The sequence below is a fragment of the Stegodyphus dumicola genome, chromosome 7 (genome assembly GCF_044657685.1).
Source record: "Stegodyphus dumicola isolate Sdum_Otavi_A_Nest chromosome 7, ASM4465768v1".
Classification (NCBI taxonomy): domain Eukaryota; kingdom Metazoa; phylum Arthropoda; class Arachnida; order Araneae; family Eresidae; genus Stegodyphus; species Stegodyphus dumicola.
In genome coordinates this window covers 176,919,091-176,933,912 of record NC_140774.1, presented here as the reverse complement: position 1 = coordinate 176,933,912, position 14,822 = coordinate 176,919,091, and the positions used below count along the sequence as shown (strand labels likewise).

Here is a 14,822-nt window from a genome sequence, read left to right as displayed (position 1 = left end):
CCGACATGACTGCAGGGGGAACTACTGAGTGCATGACATGACCTGCATATTGCCCAGAATTTACTTCAAAAAAATCTCGCTTGGGATGCACTATACCGAGTGTCAGCCGAAAGCATCGCGGTAAAAGCATTGTGGAAGGAACAAAAGAAGATAACAACGCAAAGAGTAAACACCGTCGTAGGATACATGGTGGGAGAAAAGGAAGCAAGAAGAAACATCGCAGAACTAAAATATCGTTGTATAAAACATAGTCGTCTAAAATAAATCAATTCAAAAAGTCACAGTTTTAAAACATCGTTATAAGAATTATTGTGGTAAAAAATAAAGTACCTACAAATCATCGCATGATGATATCACCATGTGTTTTTTGCATAATGATTTGGGGGCGCAAGAAGGAATAAAGAATACTTTTACCTCTATATTTCATGTTTTGGATTAATTAACATTTTTTTGGCTAAAAAAGCAAAAAAGGAAACATATGCATTCAAAAATTGAAAATAAGTAGAAAATTAATCCTACATACAGTGTTAACAAAATTTTAAGTTTATGTACTTAATTGTTAAAAATCATCATTTAATTAATCTCTTTTATGAAGCTGTATTGGCAGGTTTTCATAAAAAATATAGTCTAAAATATTAGAAAAGGGAAAATGAGCAACGGCATCAGGTTACCTATATTAAAATTATTTAACTAACTGAAACAAAACAAGATTTGATTTTAACTAAAAGAATTTCAGATTAAACAAAGTGAAGCAAAGTAATTTCACAAACTGATAATTAACTAAATTTTAATACAGGTTACCTCATGCAGTTGGTAATCTTCCCTTTTCTAATATTTTGGACTACATTTTTCATGAAAAACTGTTAATACAACTTCACAAAAGAGTGTAATTAAATAATGACTTTTAATAGTTAAGTATATAAATTTAAAATTCTGGAAATGGTATTTAGCTGCTGCTGGAGAAGGTAAGGGATCATTCTTGCACTTACTTTTGCGAGTGATGGTAAAGCCTGTTGATCTAAGCAATTTTGATAGAGGGCATATTTTAATGGCCCGAAGACTCGAAAAGAGTATCTCCGAAACTGCACGACTTGTAGGTTTTTCACGATTTACCATTGTTAGTATTTATGCAATGTGGATAAATAACATTGAAACCAGCAGTAGACGTCAAGGTGTTGGACGTCCACTTGTCACAAAAAAAAAGAACGTAGGAAACTCTCCCATTTGGGTGCAGCAAAATCGGTCCCAGACAATGGCTCAGCTGACACTCCAACGCAATGTACGTTAAAGAATTTCGAAACACACGGTTCAGCGGGCATCCGCAGACGTTCCGCTCTCGTGCCACTATTGACCAAGCGTCATTGTCAATTACGGCTACAGTGGGCTTGGGAACATAATAAAATGCATTCCATATTGATACATATCATGTTGATACTGATATACTTTTACTGTTTAGATTTAACACTCGGGAGCAATGAAGTCGTTAATTTAAAAAAATTAATATCAACTATTTAGAATAAAATTTGCAGGTTTTCTTGCCTGATGTTAAAGGCATTTGTAACATTATGAACAAAGATATAGAGGTTGTGAAAAAAAGAAGTACTTATAATTTTAAAGAAATGCGTGAAATGTCTTCAGTATAATTAATTGGCACTCTCCTAGTCTCCTTGTCTTCTTTTTTTTATATGTGCATAAAAGTAAAGAATAATTTTAGGAAGTAAATAAGATGTTATCCAGGAAAAATTTAGCGTAGTTATATATTAATAAAAGAAAATTTCATGACCAGAAAAACTATTAACTAAATTACAGAAACTTTGTTAAGCAGTAAAGAATATATTTGTAAGGAAACAGAGAACACGTATCAGTTTAGATGTATCTTAAATGACAGCCTTGTGCCATTTACGCTTACGTTTTTCTAACGGAATGTTATTTAATTCTTTTCTTTCTGCCTCTATTCTTCAAGAAGTTTTGCTCATTCCAGAATTTACGTAGATCCGAGTGACAAGCAGTTTCACTATAAAAGTTATAAGGTATTTCTCCTACCTTCTTGACGTGCCTTCGTGGTGTATTGGTTCTGCACGCTGGGCCGGTATTCCAGACGTCCGTGGTTCGATTCCCGGCGAAGGCGGTTGCTAATTTTTCATCTCTCCGGCTTTTCAAAAAATCCTAATGTCTCTACAAAGTTCAGAATTTCAGGAGTGAGATAGTGAATTTTAGCCTGCAGTTCATTAGATTAACAAGGTCCAGGTTGGCTGCTAGTTTTATATTTGTATATTTTATTCACTCACAATTGGTGAGGTAGAGTAAACGTAAAGTGCTTTAATTCTTCGTCTGTTTTCTTGATGGTTAATATTCTGATGTTTATAATTCACCTCATAAAGCATAGATAGTACCTTATTGAGTTTATAACTGTCTTAGCTAAGTAGCTGGAACTTACGGCTGGTGTTATATACTGTAAATAACGTACCTCTGTAAATGACTTAAAACTGAAATTAATAACGATTTCAATTCTGATATACTAGAGTGATAAACAGTGGTGAAAAAGATCGATAGCAATAAAGCCATGTATCAAATCACAGGCAAAAGCTAATTTCGGGCTTTGAACTCAATCATAAAACCAACAGCGAAACTTCTGGAGTGCACTAAAGAATAAAACATTCCTTCCAGAAATATGAGGTAACTGGGGGGGGGGGATAATTTTATAATTTAATTTAAAAATTCTGCCTATCAAATAAAAATAAATTTGAGAACATAGCCTTTACATAATATGCAAGAAGTAACCTCATGGAAATAATTATCTAGTATATCATAATGTTACTAGTAATAAGTGTGATAATTATTCATAGTGGATAACAATTCACATTATAACGAATATCTTATCTAGATTTTACAAATGAGATATTTGTGACAACAGGAATTTTTATACATATTCGAACAAACGAATGAGAAAACTATCAGATAGTGTCCTTAGCCTTTGTTTGGAATATTTATCTTCCATAACGTAAAATAATATGTAAGAAAACTAATTTTTGCACTTTAGTGCAAGAGATGTGCATAGCTTTTGACATTCAGGAAGTAAAACAAATACAGTAATGACCAAGTTGAAGCTATGTATGTCTAGTATTAAATCACATGTGACTGCTAACCTGAGTTTAATATTTCTTAAAGTAATTCCTTTTCTATTTTAATCATAACCTGAAATATGTGAAATAAAATATTCAGGAAATTTTTATATAAGGATTATGAATCATTGATATTAATATTTAGGTATATAAGCAGATATAGTAAAAACAGTTTGAATTTAATGAATGGTAATAAAATATTACTGTAGAAGGAATTACTTCTACACTGCCTGTAATTTCAGACAACATATTTTTGAAATAATAGATACAATTTTATTCACATTTTTTATTACAGTTGCCACCGCACAGTGAACCTCAGTGATACCGCAAAGGCATATACTTCATTGATAGAAGCAAAAGAAAGAAAGGAAAACCATAATTGAAGATAACGGAGGATCTTTTCGTTTTTCTCTTGAAATATAATTACAGTTTCCATGATGTTCTCATCATCAGATCGAAGTATCCGTCTTCATCAATCGATGCGCTTACTCCTGTGTAATAATCGATAAATTCTTCTTTTGTTACCTGTAAAATATGATAAATAAATAAATATTATTTAAATCTACACAACGTTAAAATCTATTTTGAATTTAAATTTTATGCAGTGTCAAATGTTTAACTGCATACATTTTGAATTCAGCTATTTTTACTATTCGTGGATGGAAAAAGTTATTTTACCAATATTGCTTAATGATTGTAAAGCTATGCATTTAACTGGAAAGACTTTTTTTTTCTCTTTTCTAATTATGAATTCATTTTCCTTTCTTTAACGCACAGCACGCTTTGATACATTTACAACAAAATGTCACATGAATTGTTTTTCTTTTGTGTAAGATACATTTTGCAATTTAACTCTGGAATTTTCATTGAATATCAGAAACTACAGTCTCGTACAATGAATTTAACTAATCCCTGAAAGAGATTAGTAAAAATCTTCATATGAATCGAAGATGATGTTACATCATCAATAACTGCAGTTTAAACTTATAACTACAGTTTATAGAAACATTTTGGTGAAAAATAATATATAAAAATGATCCAAAAACCTTATAACTCATCATTTTGATGGTAAAGTATTGTCAGATGGAGACAAACATCACCTGCTTTGAAAACGGCATATGTATACTTTTCCTTTGCCCAAAATTCTGTAATCAGGAACGTTGCGAAAATCATGAAATTAAAATTATAATAAAACAAAACAAGTTGTTTATAGTAAAGAGAAATGCCTCCAAACACCATCGAAATGAAAAAAAATCTAAAAACTAATACACTTAAAAAGTAAGTATTTTACAATTAATTATTTCGAATGCCAAAACTCTGATCTCAAAAGCAAATTCATCAACTCAAAAATCACTTTCCTTTGTCGATAGTAGATGAAATTGCACTAAATAATTTAAGCTTTAAAAAAGTTTAGAAGTTGACTTAAGAGACAATTGCAATGTCTTTCTACACCACTTCATCAATTTTCCGAGACATTAAGAAATATTTGAGATTTGAAGAGATTTAAAGACGTAATATTTTTTACCTTTAACGTAGGAATATATGTAGCGAATGCAAAGCATGTTTTAATCAAAGTTTTTTAACTAGAGATAATCGAAAATAAATTGTTATTTTTGTTAAAATATGGCTTTATCTAAAGGACCGAAATAAAAAAGATTCTTTCCTTTAGGAAAAAAAATTAAATTCTAACAAACTGTAGAATTGCTCATCGAAATGGAAGAACAAGAGACTACGCATCCCTGACTATTCGTCCGGTTAAAAATGGACTTGACCTTTTCAAACGGTTCGAACTTTTTTTTTTTCCTTTTGTGTGTGTGTGTTCATCGACGGTTAGTGATATTTAAGATAATACATAAACTTACTGCGTGCCATTTCCTCATAAACTTCACTTCAAAAATTAAAAATAACTAAAAGTTTCCAGTCAAGGATCCATAATTGCCGTTGGATTTTCATGTAATACGAATTTTAAATTAAGAAAAATGCAAAGAAAGTTAAAATAATTCATTTCGATATCAAAGTAATATTTCCTGTGTTTAAAATTCAGAATTCTGTTTCTGTCCACCGAGCAGCATATGCACTTGAAGAAGCATTCACTGAACTATTTCAAATCTGCAAAGAATTCAATAACCTCTTAAATGATGTTTCAGTAATTAGTATCATGAGAAGAACAACTGAATGTGCTTGGAACCAGCAATACAATAAATAGATTATTTGTATTATTTTCTACATTCGAAAATGTTATAAGAATTTTCAATGTAAATAATATATAGTAATTCTTTAAACACTTTATATTTTGTGATATGGAAAGCAAATGTTTTATAATGAAAACTCAATGAAGTTCGTAACTTTGAGTACAGTTCGTATTTACTCTTCCTACAAGAAACTAAGCTTAGCTTGGCAGATAAAATCAGTGTTTGCAACTAAAAAACTTATAGATCGAACAGAACTATAGTTCATCGTGAAAGAAATGGTAATACAACTGTTCTTGGCAAGAGCTCCATTTCCCATTACCCCATTATTCCCCCGGTGATAACACCACTGTCCCTGGCACAAGGAAAAAAAAAATCTGAGGAACAGCAAAAACTGGTCTAAACTTTATAATTAACATGTACAATTAGCAAAAGGTCGGAAAAATACTATATTATAGAAGCTGATTCATGTATGAACGATTAATTCATTCATAAAAAAGACAGTGTCGTCAGTATCGAAAAAAGACGCTCACTTTATTAAAAACCTATGAAAATTGAATTTCATTCTGTTGTTTATACATCAATTAGACATTTTTTCTCCTTAGAAAAGAATTTAGTTTCCATTCTGAGAATTAAAAAAAAAAAAATCACTTTAATGTTTGACTACGTCATAGAGAAGTACAAATATCGATAATACTTCAGAAAAATCTTAGTCTTCAAAAAATAGAGAATTGTGATTAATAAATTATATCCCTGTCATCTTCCTAAACGGTATTTTAAAGAGCTAAACCTCCAGCCTCCCGAGCCGAAACAAATTCAGCCGTAAGGCTAACAAGGCCCATCCCGTCAGATGAATGATGATGATGATTTCTCATCCAACCACGTCGATGGTCGTGTCAGGGTACGCCGTCTTGCAAGCGAATAGTTGCTTCCTCCCGTACAGCAAGTCATACACAGGTTGGTGGTGACCACTTGGGCGGCTTTGGACTCTTAGTTGTGTAAAGCAAACCATGAAAGCTGCAGACTAACTGAATGTAACTGCGGATCAGTTGCATCCTTACATGGGGTCTAAACTGAAAATGGAATCTTCCAGCAGGACAACGTCCTATGTCCCAAAGCTCGAATTGTGGTGAAGTGATTCGAGGAGCATAAGGATGAATTCCAGTTAATGTCCTGGCCAAACTCTCTGCATCATAACCCGATAGAGCACATTTGAGATGTCATGGAGCGGCAGCTCAGAGCTTAAACACCACCATGTCGGAATATCTCGACGGACCGCTGCTTAGACATTTAATACAACCTGCCTCCAGTCATCTACGCAGAATTTATGGCATCCATTCCAAGGCGAGTTGCAGCCATTTTGCAGGCGAAAGGGTTTTATTGAGTACGTGGTCGTAATGTTTTGGCTCTTCAGTGTATGTTTATTCTACAATAATATAAATTATTATAATGAAACGTATGCTGATATGAGAAGGGGGCACACCGCAAACACACACGCAGCCTCTGTCGAGCGAGGTGGTCAGAAAATCAGGAGTGATCGCAAACATCTAGCCCCTATGTGATGCATTTAATCTTTGTCTAATCAATCAATTCCCCTGACTTGCAGTCCCAACCGCCAAAACCATACACCATAATAGCCAAAATAACATTATTGAAAATAAACTTTAGGTTGGCATTCTTTATTGTAATAACATCCACAAAGAAGGTATTTTTATAATATTTTTGAATTTTCATAAGTTTGTCTCCGGATCTCTTTAAAATGTTTGATAAAATTTAATTTATAACCAATAGTTACTCCTAGATGCTTGATATTGAGATTTGTACAGAACAGGATGCACAAGTCTCAAAATTTTACCATTATACTTCAGTTTAGAAGTTCTAACTGTTTTATCACTTTGGAGGAAAAACATACAATAAGTTTTCTTAAGTTTAAATTAAATACTATTCTGTAAACTCGGACTTTATAACAGTTTTACCGGGCTCTTAAAACGAATCTCCTACGTAGAGATCTTTCATGCAATGCAAATAAGAAATAATTTACATAAAAAACAAAATCCACATTCTCTAGGAAAAAATGTCTAATTAATTTAATGGGGATGGGACTGCAGAACAAGGCCGTACTACACGAGTCCTGAGGATGTACTATATGTAGCCTTGAACATCATTTAGGTGATCGTACGATTTTTCCCAGTGTAGCCCAAATTTTGAAAAGTCCTCAGCGAGGACGTTCAACTCGCTGTATATTTTGAGTGTCTTCATATCGTACATTCACTATATCTTTACAAACATCCATGCCTTCTTAGGGATTTGAACCCGGGCCCTTCAGTATAGCCGTCAGCGTAAACTAAGCTCAATACCATTTGAGCAGCTGGTAGTATTCTTGCAATCATATATCAACCACTAATACCTTATTACACAATTATTATGCCTAAGGTTTCACACTCATTTTTATCCACATGAGCATAAACGTGTCACAATCATAGTTTATTACAAATCAGTCTCTTTTACTGTTTTGCAACAATATTAATTTATTAAAAAGTTTTTTTAGGCGGTGTTTGTTTGAAAAACTAAGTAATTACTTTAACTCTTTAGAACATTTCATTATTTATAAGTTTTGCTCTTAACTAAATCTCATAACACTATTTGATTAAAGTAAATCACCTCTAAAATCCATGTGTCTGATTATTTTTTTGTAACAATTAATTTATTAAAATCCTATTACAACTCAGTCTCTTTTACTGTTTTGTAACTGTATTAATTTATTAAAATTTTTTATGCTGTGTTTGAAAAAATAAGTAACTACCTTAATTCTTTAGAACATTTCATTGTTTATAAGTTTTGCTCATTACGAATTATCATAACACTATTTAATTAAAGCAAATCACTTCTAATATCCATGCGTTCGATTATATTTTTGTAACTGTATTAATTTAATAAAAAATTTTTTATGCTGTGTTTGAAAAAATAAGTAACTACCTTAATTCTTTAGAACATTTCATTGTTTATAAGTTTTGCTCATTACGAATTATCATAACACTATTTAATTAAAGCAAATCACTTCTAATATCGATGCGTTCGATTATATTTTTGTAACTGTATTAATTTAATAAAAAATTTTTTATGCTGTGTTTGTTTGAAAAACTATGCAACTACCTTAGTTCTTTAGAACATTTCATTATTTAGAAGTTTTGCTCTTAAGTTGTAGAGACATTAGGTATTTTTTGGAAGCAGGCAAGATGAAAAATAGCAAATGCCTTCGCCGAGAATCGAACCACGGACCTCCGGAATACCGGCCCAGCGTGCAGAACCACTACACCACAAAGCCAGGCTAGGAAAGCGGGAGAAATACCTTATAAAGTAAATCTCATAACACTATTTAATTAAAGCAAATCACCTCTAAAATTCACATATCCGACTATTTTTATAGGTCAGCTCGATAAAAGTATAATAATATTGCATTTAGCAATGGTCTTTAACATTTTGATAACCACTTGATTTGATCAATAATCTTCATTTTTTTTTTTTTTTTTTTTCGAAAGCCTTGGTATCAAACTCAAGATGTTCTGAAAGCAAGTAAGACTTTGTAGGACAGCGGTAAATGTGTACCAACGTGTAAGCAATTTTTTATTAGAATTCAAATATGTAATAACAGTTTCTCCAAATTTTAGCAAGGGGAATTAAAATGAATACTACGGTAATTTTGCATATATTCCACCAAAATACAATTTCCTGATTCTTCAGAAGTGTCACATAAATGTGGTAATTTCATTAAAAACTGGCAGTAATTGAGAAATTCGGTTCTTCATTATCAGTTGATAGTAAGGTGAATAAATGCAATCTTTTGAACAGCCTCTCAAGAGAGAATATAACGATGCAAACTAGACTAAAGCAAAATGCACAATATAAGCTCTTTGCATCATCAAAAGTCGCCATTTTCCTACGGTGATGTGCTTCATTATACAAGGGAAGTTGACTGCGATGCCGAAGGGCCTAGAATCCTGGAGGAGGCATGGTTGTAACTGTCCGTATCTTCATAGGAAAGGCGACTGTGGCCCACCTATTAGGTGCCTCCATAAGAAATAGACCACCACATTCGGCCTTGTATAGGTTAATGGACTGGGTTACATTTGTAATTGTTCACAATCTGCCATTGGGGGAAAAAACTTAATGGGTTCAGTGTTCATATCTGGTGTATTTTCCATGCACTATATCACGATAAGCGTTCTCTCTTAGTAAGCGTTATGAATCATTCTTTGTTCTCTTGCAAAACGATTTGCATTTTCTAAAAGTTCTACCTAAGCAAACCCCAAATGCCATTGGTACTTTTCAGAACAAAGGCCTGAATCACGGAAACATATTACAATTTTTGATAAATAATAAAAACTACAACTTAAAGGTTACCAAAAGGATAAAAAGTACTTACGACGCCATCGACAACTCCGCTTTCCTCGAAATTCTTCAGAAACCTATTTAATAGTTGCTTTTCAGTAACTTGTCCATTTAAATAGTCAGGATGATTATGAACAGAATATATTCCCTTTAAGTCCTCATAAGTGATTTTACCGTCACCCGTTTTATCCATTTTTTCAAAAGCCTTCTCCACTAATGCCAATCGGCTAGCACTCATTTTCGGCTGCAAGCGAAAAGGAAACAGGTAATTAATCAACAAAACTTTTTTTCTTACTTATTCAATTACGTACATGTAAATCTACAATTTATTCGTAATAATAATATAATTAAGTTAGTATCATATTAATTCATGATACTACAGCAATGTAATCTGATATAAAACATCTTAAAATTTCATTTAAATAAAAAAATTAAAAGAAATATAAAGCGATTTCAGTATTTGTTTCAACATTTGTTGTATTGTAGAAAATATACTACGGACAATACTTACCAAGAAAGCTTGCTTTAATACGCAAAATATTTTTAACAATAACAGTAAATTCAATCATTTTATTATTTCTATTTTGGTTTCCTTTCCTCAATTTTTAAACCGAAGATCTCCTGAAAAGTTAAAAAAAGTGACTTGGAACGGTGTTTAAGAAACCCGGGTGTCTTAACCCAGTTCCTATTCCAAATCGAACGATTAAAAATTTCGAAATAATATACTTAATAATACGTTAAGAAATAAGATAACAAATTTGCAATAATGATTTTTTAAATATATTATAAACGTTAATTAATTAATTGGAGGACATTGTTCAGAAAGCTAATTGGGAACAAAATTTACTAAGTGCACAATGCAAGCAGTCGTAGTGATGAAGTTTAAACAATTTACAAAGGATACATACAATAGTAATACAGAGGCAAAAAATACAAATCAAGGAAGGTAAAATTATAAATAAAATGATATTCAATATTAATTATTCCATTATCACCCTAGGGTTGAGTATGGCCATTGGCCGTTTTTTATGCTGCTCATCTAGATAGTTATAGTTCCAGATATCAGGATGACTTAGTGTTTTCGTTTTGGTAGAAATTTAACTGCAAGATTAATAAAATAATCTTATTTGGACAATGTCAAATTCTTCATGAATGGTATTATTACGAACGTACTAGAGCGCTTTGGAGATCTGCCTGAGAACACAGTTCTGTGCAGTTTAAAGGTTTTTTTTTTGGGGGGGGGGGTAAAATTTACAAGAATACGCCCAGACTGGACAGGCATAATATAACATGGCCGCAGCATGGATTTATAAATGAGTAAGTTGTTGTCAATAGATAGAACGCTGTTTGGAGCAATTAAGGGGCATAGTTTAGCTTTACGGACTCGAAACTTCGGGAGATTTGAGTGTGTGTGTGGGGGGGCATGTGAAAGAATTAGTGAGGATCACCACGAGATAAGAGACTCGCTTAGCTCAGAGCAGAGTTGTTCCATATAACTGCAGATACTGGTGAATGTTCTTTTTCTGGTGAAAATGATTGCAATGGTCTTGTCCACACTGACTTCGATTTTCCATTTAATAAGCCAGGCCTCTAGTGCGTGAATGTGACTTTAAAAATGTCACATTCACGCAACTGGACTAAGAAATGTGTTTTGTGCAAGAATCTCTGTATCATCAGTATAAGTGTAGTGTGAGGTATGCGAGGAATATCGTTCACATAAATATTGAATAAAGTGGGGCTAAGTAAGGATTCATGTGGTACATCTGCTAAAATAGCACGGCGGGATGACTGTGTATCAGAAATCTGAACGATAAAATGTCTACCTGCTAGGTAGGATTTAATTACGTGTGCAATGTAATCTGGGCACTCCAGATTGTGAATTGTGTAAATAAGTGAGTCCAACCAAACTCTATTGAAAGCTTTGGCTATGTAGATAAACAGATCTCCTGTGAATTTCTTTTAGTGAAAGTCCTCCGAGATATGTTCAACAATACGATATAGTTGATAAGACGTAGATAAATTTAAGTGGAATCCAAATTGTTGAAGGGTCCGAATATTCCTTCTGTTTAGGTGACTTTTTATATGTTTGAGAATAATTGCTTCCATGAGCTTGCTTAGGTATGGTAGCAGACTGATGAGTCTATAGGAACTAGACTCATTGGCTGGCTTGTGTGGCTTGAGAATTGGAGTAATACGAGCCGTTTTCCACTCGGCTGGGAAGTATTGCGAATGTAGAATAGCATTAAAAAGTTTTGTGAATTTGAAGATCATTTTTAGAGGCAGCATTTTAATCATCTTGTCAGTGATTTTGTCAATTCCTGGGCTTTTCTTCGGTTTGAGGTTTTTTATATAGCCAATAACTTCCGACGGCCGGACTGGAGCAATGTTGTTGGCGAGTGGGTTTGTTGTGTACCTAGAGTGAAAGTCAGAGACTATGTGTTCTGTGGCTGCATAGTGAATGTTGTTTGTGCAAAACTGAGATTCCAGATGCTTAGCTAAGAGTCCGCCTTATCAGCTTCGATGTAATGGATCCCGTTCTGGCCTTTAAGGGGCAGAATAGCTTTGAAGTATTTCTTGAATCTAGATGCCGATATCCAAATTGAATTATCATCAGTACAGAGTGAATTCAGATAGCTAGTCCAGTCGTTTTGTGTTTCTGTATTAGTAAGAGAACTGACGGCATCGTTCAGTCTATTAAATTGCTGTTTATCTTCAGGGTACCTGGTTCTTTGTTGCCTTCGAGTAGCGTTGCATGTTTTTGATGGCGTACTTCAGCTCAACACTTCTACGAGGTGTGGAGGTTTTAGCAGCTTTACTGTCACATTTATGGGCATCGGTGATGGAACTTGCGAAATTCTTAACCAAGTTGTCAATGTCATTTTCCATGTGTACTGCTGGAAGAGTATAATGAGTGTTGTTCAGAGCTTTGGCAAACTTAAGCCAGTAGGTGATAATGGCTAAATCTGTTAATTAATCCATAAAAGATTATAATACTTTAATTTTTAAAAATACACTGATATCATCTTTTAAGACTCATATTCGCCTAGGAATTTTTCTAACCTAAGCCATCAAATTTGATTATGGTAAGAAATACCACTGCACTTAGATTCAACAGCTTGGGGAAAATGAGCTATCTGTGTTTCAAGCCCTTCCATCATATTAAATTTATAAGTTAATAATGTAAGATGATTCATGTTCAGTTTTAACACATTTTTTTATTTAATGCTTCAATAATATCGAATTTAGCAGTACATCCATGTATAAAAATCATTAATTGTGCCATATCTGTCCCGTATTTTCGTTCGGAGCTATGCTCATTAAATTTTTATCAGTACATTCAACTCCTCTTACAGCGGTTGTCCGAGAGAGTGATTGATAATAAATTGTTGATAACCTGGATTTATTAGCCATATTTTTTCACATTTTTATTTAATATCAGAATATATAATTCCACAAACCTTAGTTAAGTATTTTTTGAATAGTCTCCATTAAAAACATGTTTGTTTGTTTTGGCAATTGTATAACCAATAACAAAGTTTCTACTTTATTTCTTGCTCTTTAGTCTGCCATGTGAACACGTTTGGGTGTATAGATAAATTATGAAGCAATCTATAAGCTGTTCATTTTTCCTTACTTCTGGAATTAAATTATCACTTTATTCGGAATTGATTAGTAGTGAAATGTCTTTTAATCTCGTACTCTTTGAACAGTGATACACTATCCTTGCAAATGAGACAAATGACCTTATTAACTACAATTAGCATAAAAGTACTCTATGCTCAATTTCGCAGCGTACAACTGTGTTTTAGGCATCTACTATTATGCAGAACTTGTATTATTTTATTTCTGAATATTCTAAGGGACTACTTGTTGACATGCAACAAAGGTCTCTTAAAGGCAGAGTAACATTGGATGATTTAGGACCTACGAAATCGTCCTGATTTGGAAAAAATTAGAAGTCATAAAAAAGTTCAAAAGTTGACAGCTTAAAAATGTACTTTAGATTCAAGTTTATTTTATTTAAAAAGACATGAAAAGACAGAAAATATGAACAGGCTTAAGAAATATCATTGTTGTTCGGAGGTGGCATGCGGTAGTGCTTTGTACCCTACCGCAACCGCCTTATATGGAACAAAGAACTATAAATATTATAAGTGTTATTGATAATCACTTATATAATGAGAAAAATTTAATTTTTACACATAGAAATATTCCTACAGTTGTCACTGCAGGAATATTTGTAGGAACAAAGATGTTTTTTTATAATAGTAAAGTAAATGTAAGTGGTACAATTGCATCGCCGTAGGCAATGCAATTTTAGGCATTCTAGCGAATGAATTGGCATATTTGTTTTCAGACATGCCGTCATATTAAAAAAAAAAAAGAAATTTAAGAAACACTTTTGCATTGAAAACTACATAACATGCCAAGTAACAACTCATCTCTTTTTTGAAATATAAGGATCGGCAAAAATATTCATTATAACTATAGTACTTCCAATAAGACGTAAAATGTTATTTAATGTTTCACCAAACACTTGACGTGTAATCGAGAGGTCCAAGTGCATATCCCGGCGAGGGCACTGTTTGTGACCTCTTCTCTGTCAAAAAAAACCTAACGACATATTTAAGCTATTCAGTTCTAATGTCTTAATTCAAATTACTATTTATACTTCACAATTTAATTTTTAAATCGCAATTTTGTCTTTCAATGTTCATATTAAAGAAGCGCAAACGAAGCGTTAAGTCAGTCTGTGCAGTCATTGTACCGATATCAATAAGCTGAAGTGAACATTTACTTCTCCTGTAGACAAAATGGTTTAATTTGGTTTATTTAATTATGGCAAAGAACTCGAGGTCTAAGGGCTCCACTAAGGGAATGGATGCCTTTGTGGAGGACATTTTAAGAGAACTGGCTCGCATACATGTTACACATATTACACAAAATCACGAAAACGTGCATGCAGCCAGCCCGTTCACGTGATTCGAGCCCCGTTCCGAACTACCAGTGTTCAGCGATTTTACATCTCGGCCGCTGGTGGGCCCTATAGACAAGATGTCTAAATGACTCTTCTTTCGAACTTCAATTCAAATGGGAATTTTAACTTAATTATAAGTTCAAA

General features: G+C 33.0%; 1 protein-coding gene across 1 annotated transcript in view; it reads right to left on the bottom strand.

Annotated features, from left to right (window-relative positions):
• Window positions 1–3,372: 3,372 nt before the first annotated feature.
• The window catches only part of LOC118193553 (calcyphosin-like protein), a 49,401-nt gene continuing 37,951 nt past the window's right edge, over window positions 3,373–14,822 (bottom strand). The window contains exons 4-5 of the mRNA XM_085819790.1: window positions 9,735–9,944; window positions 3,373–3,647 (exon numbers count right to left, since the gene is read on the bottom strand). Of these exons, the coding sequence (XP_085675916.1) occupies window positions 3,546–3,647; window positions 9,735–9,944 (312 nt within the window). The 3' untranslated portion in view covers window positions 3,373–3,545. The remainder of the gene's footprint in view (window positions 3,648–9,734; window positions 9,945–14,822) is intronic.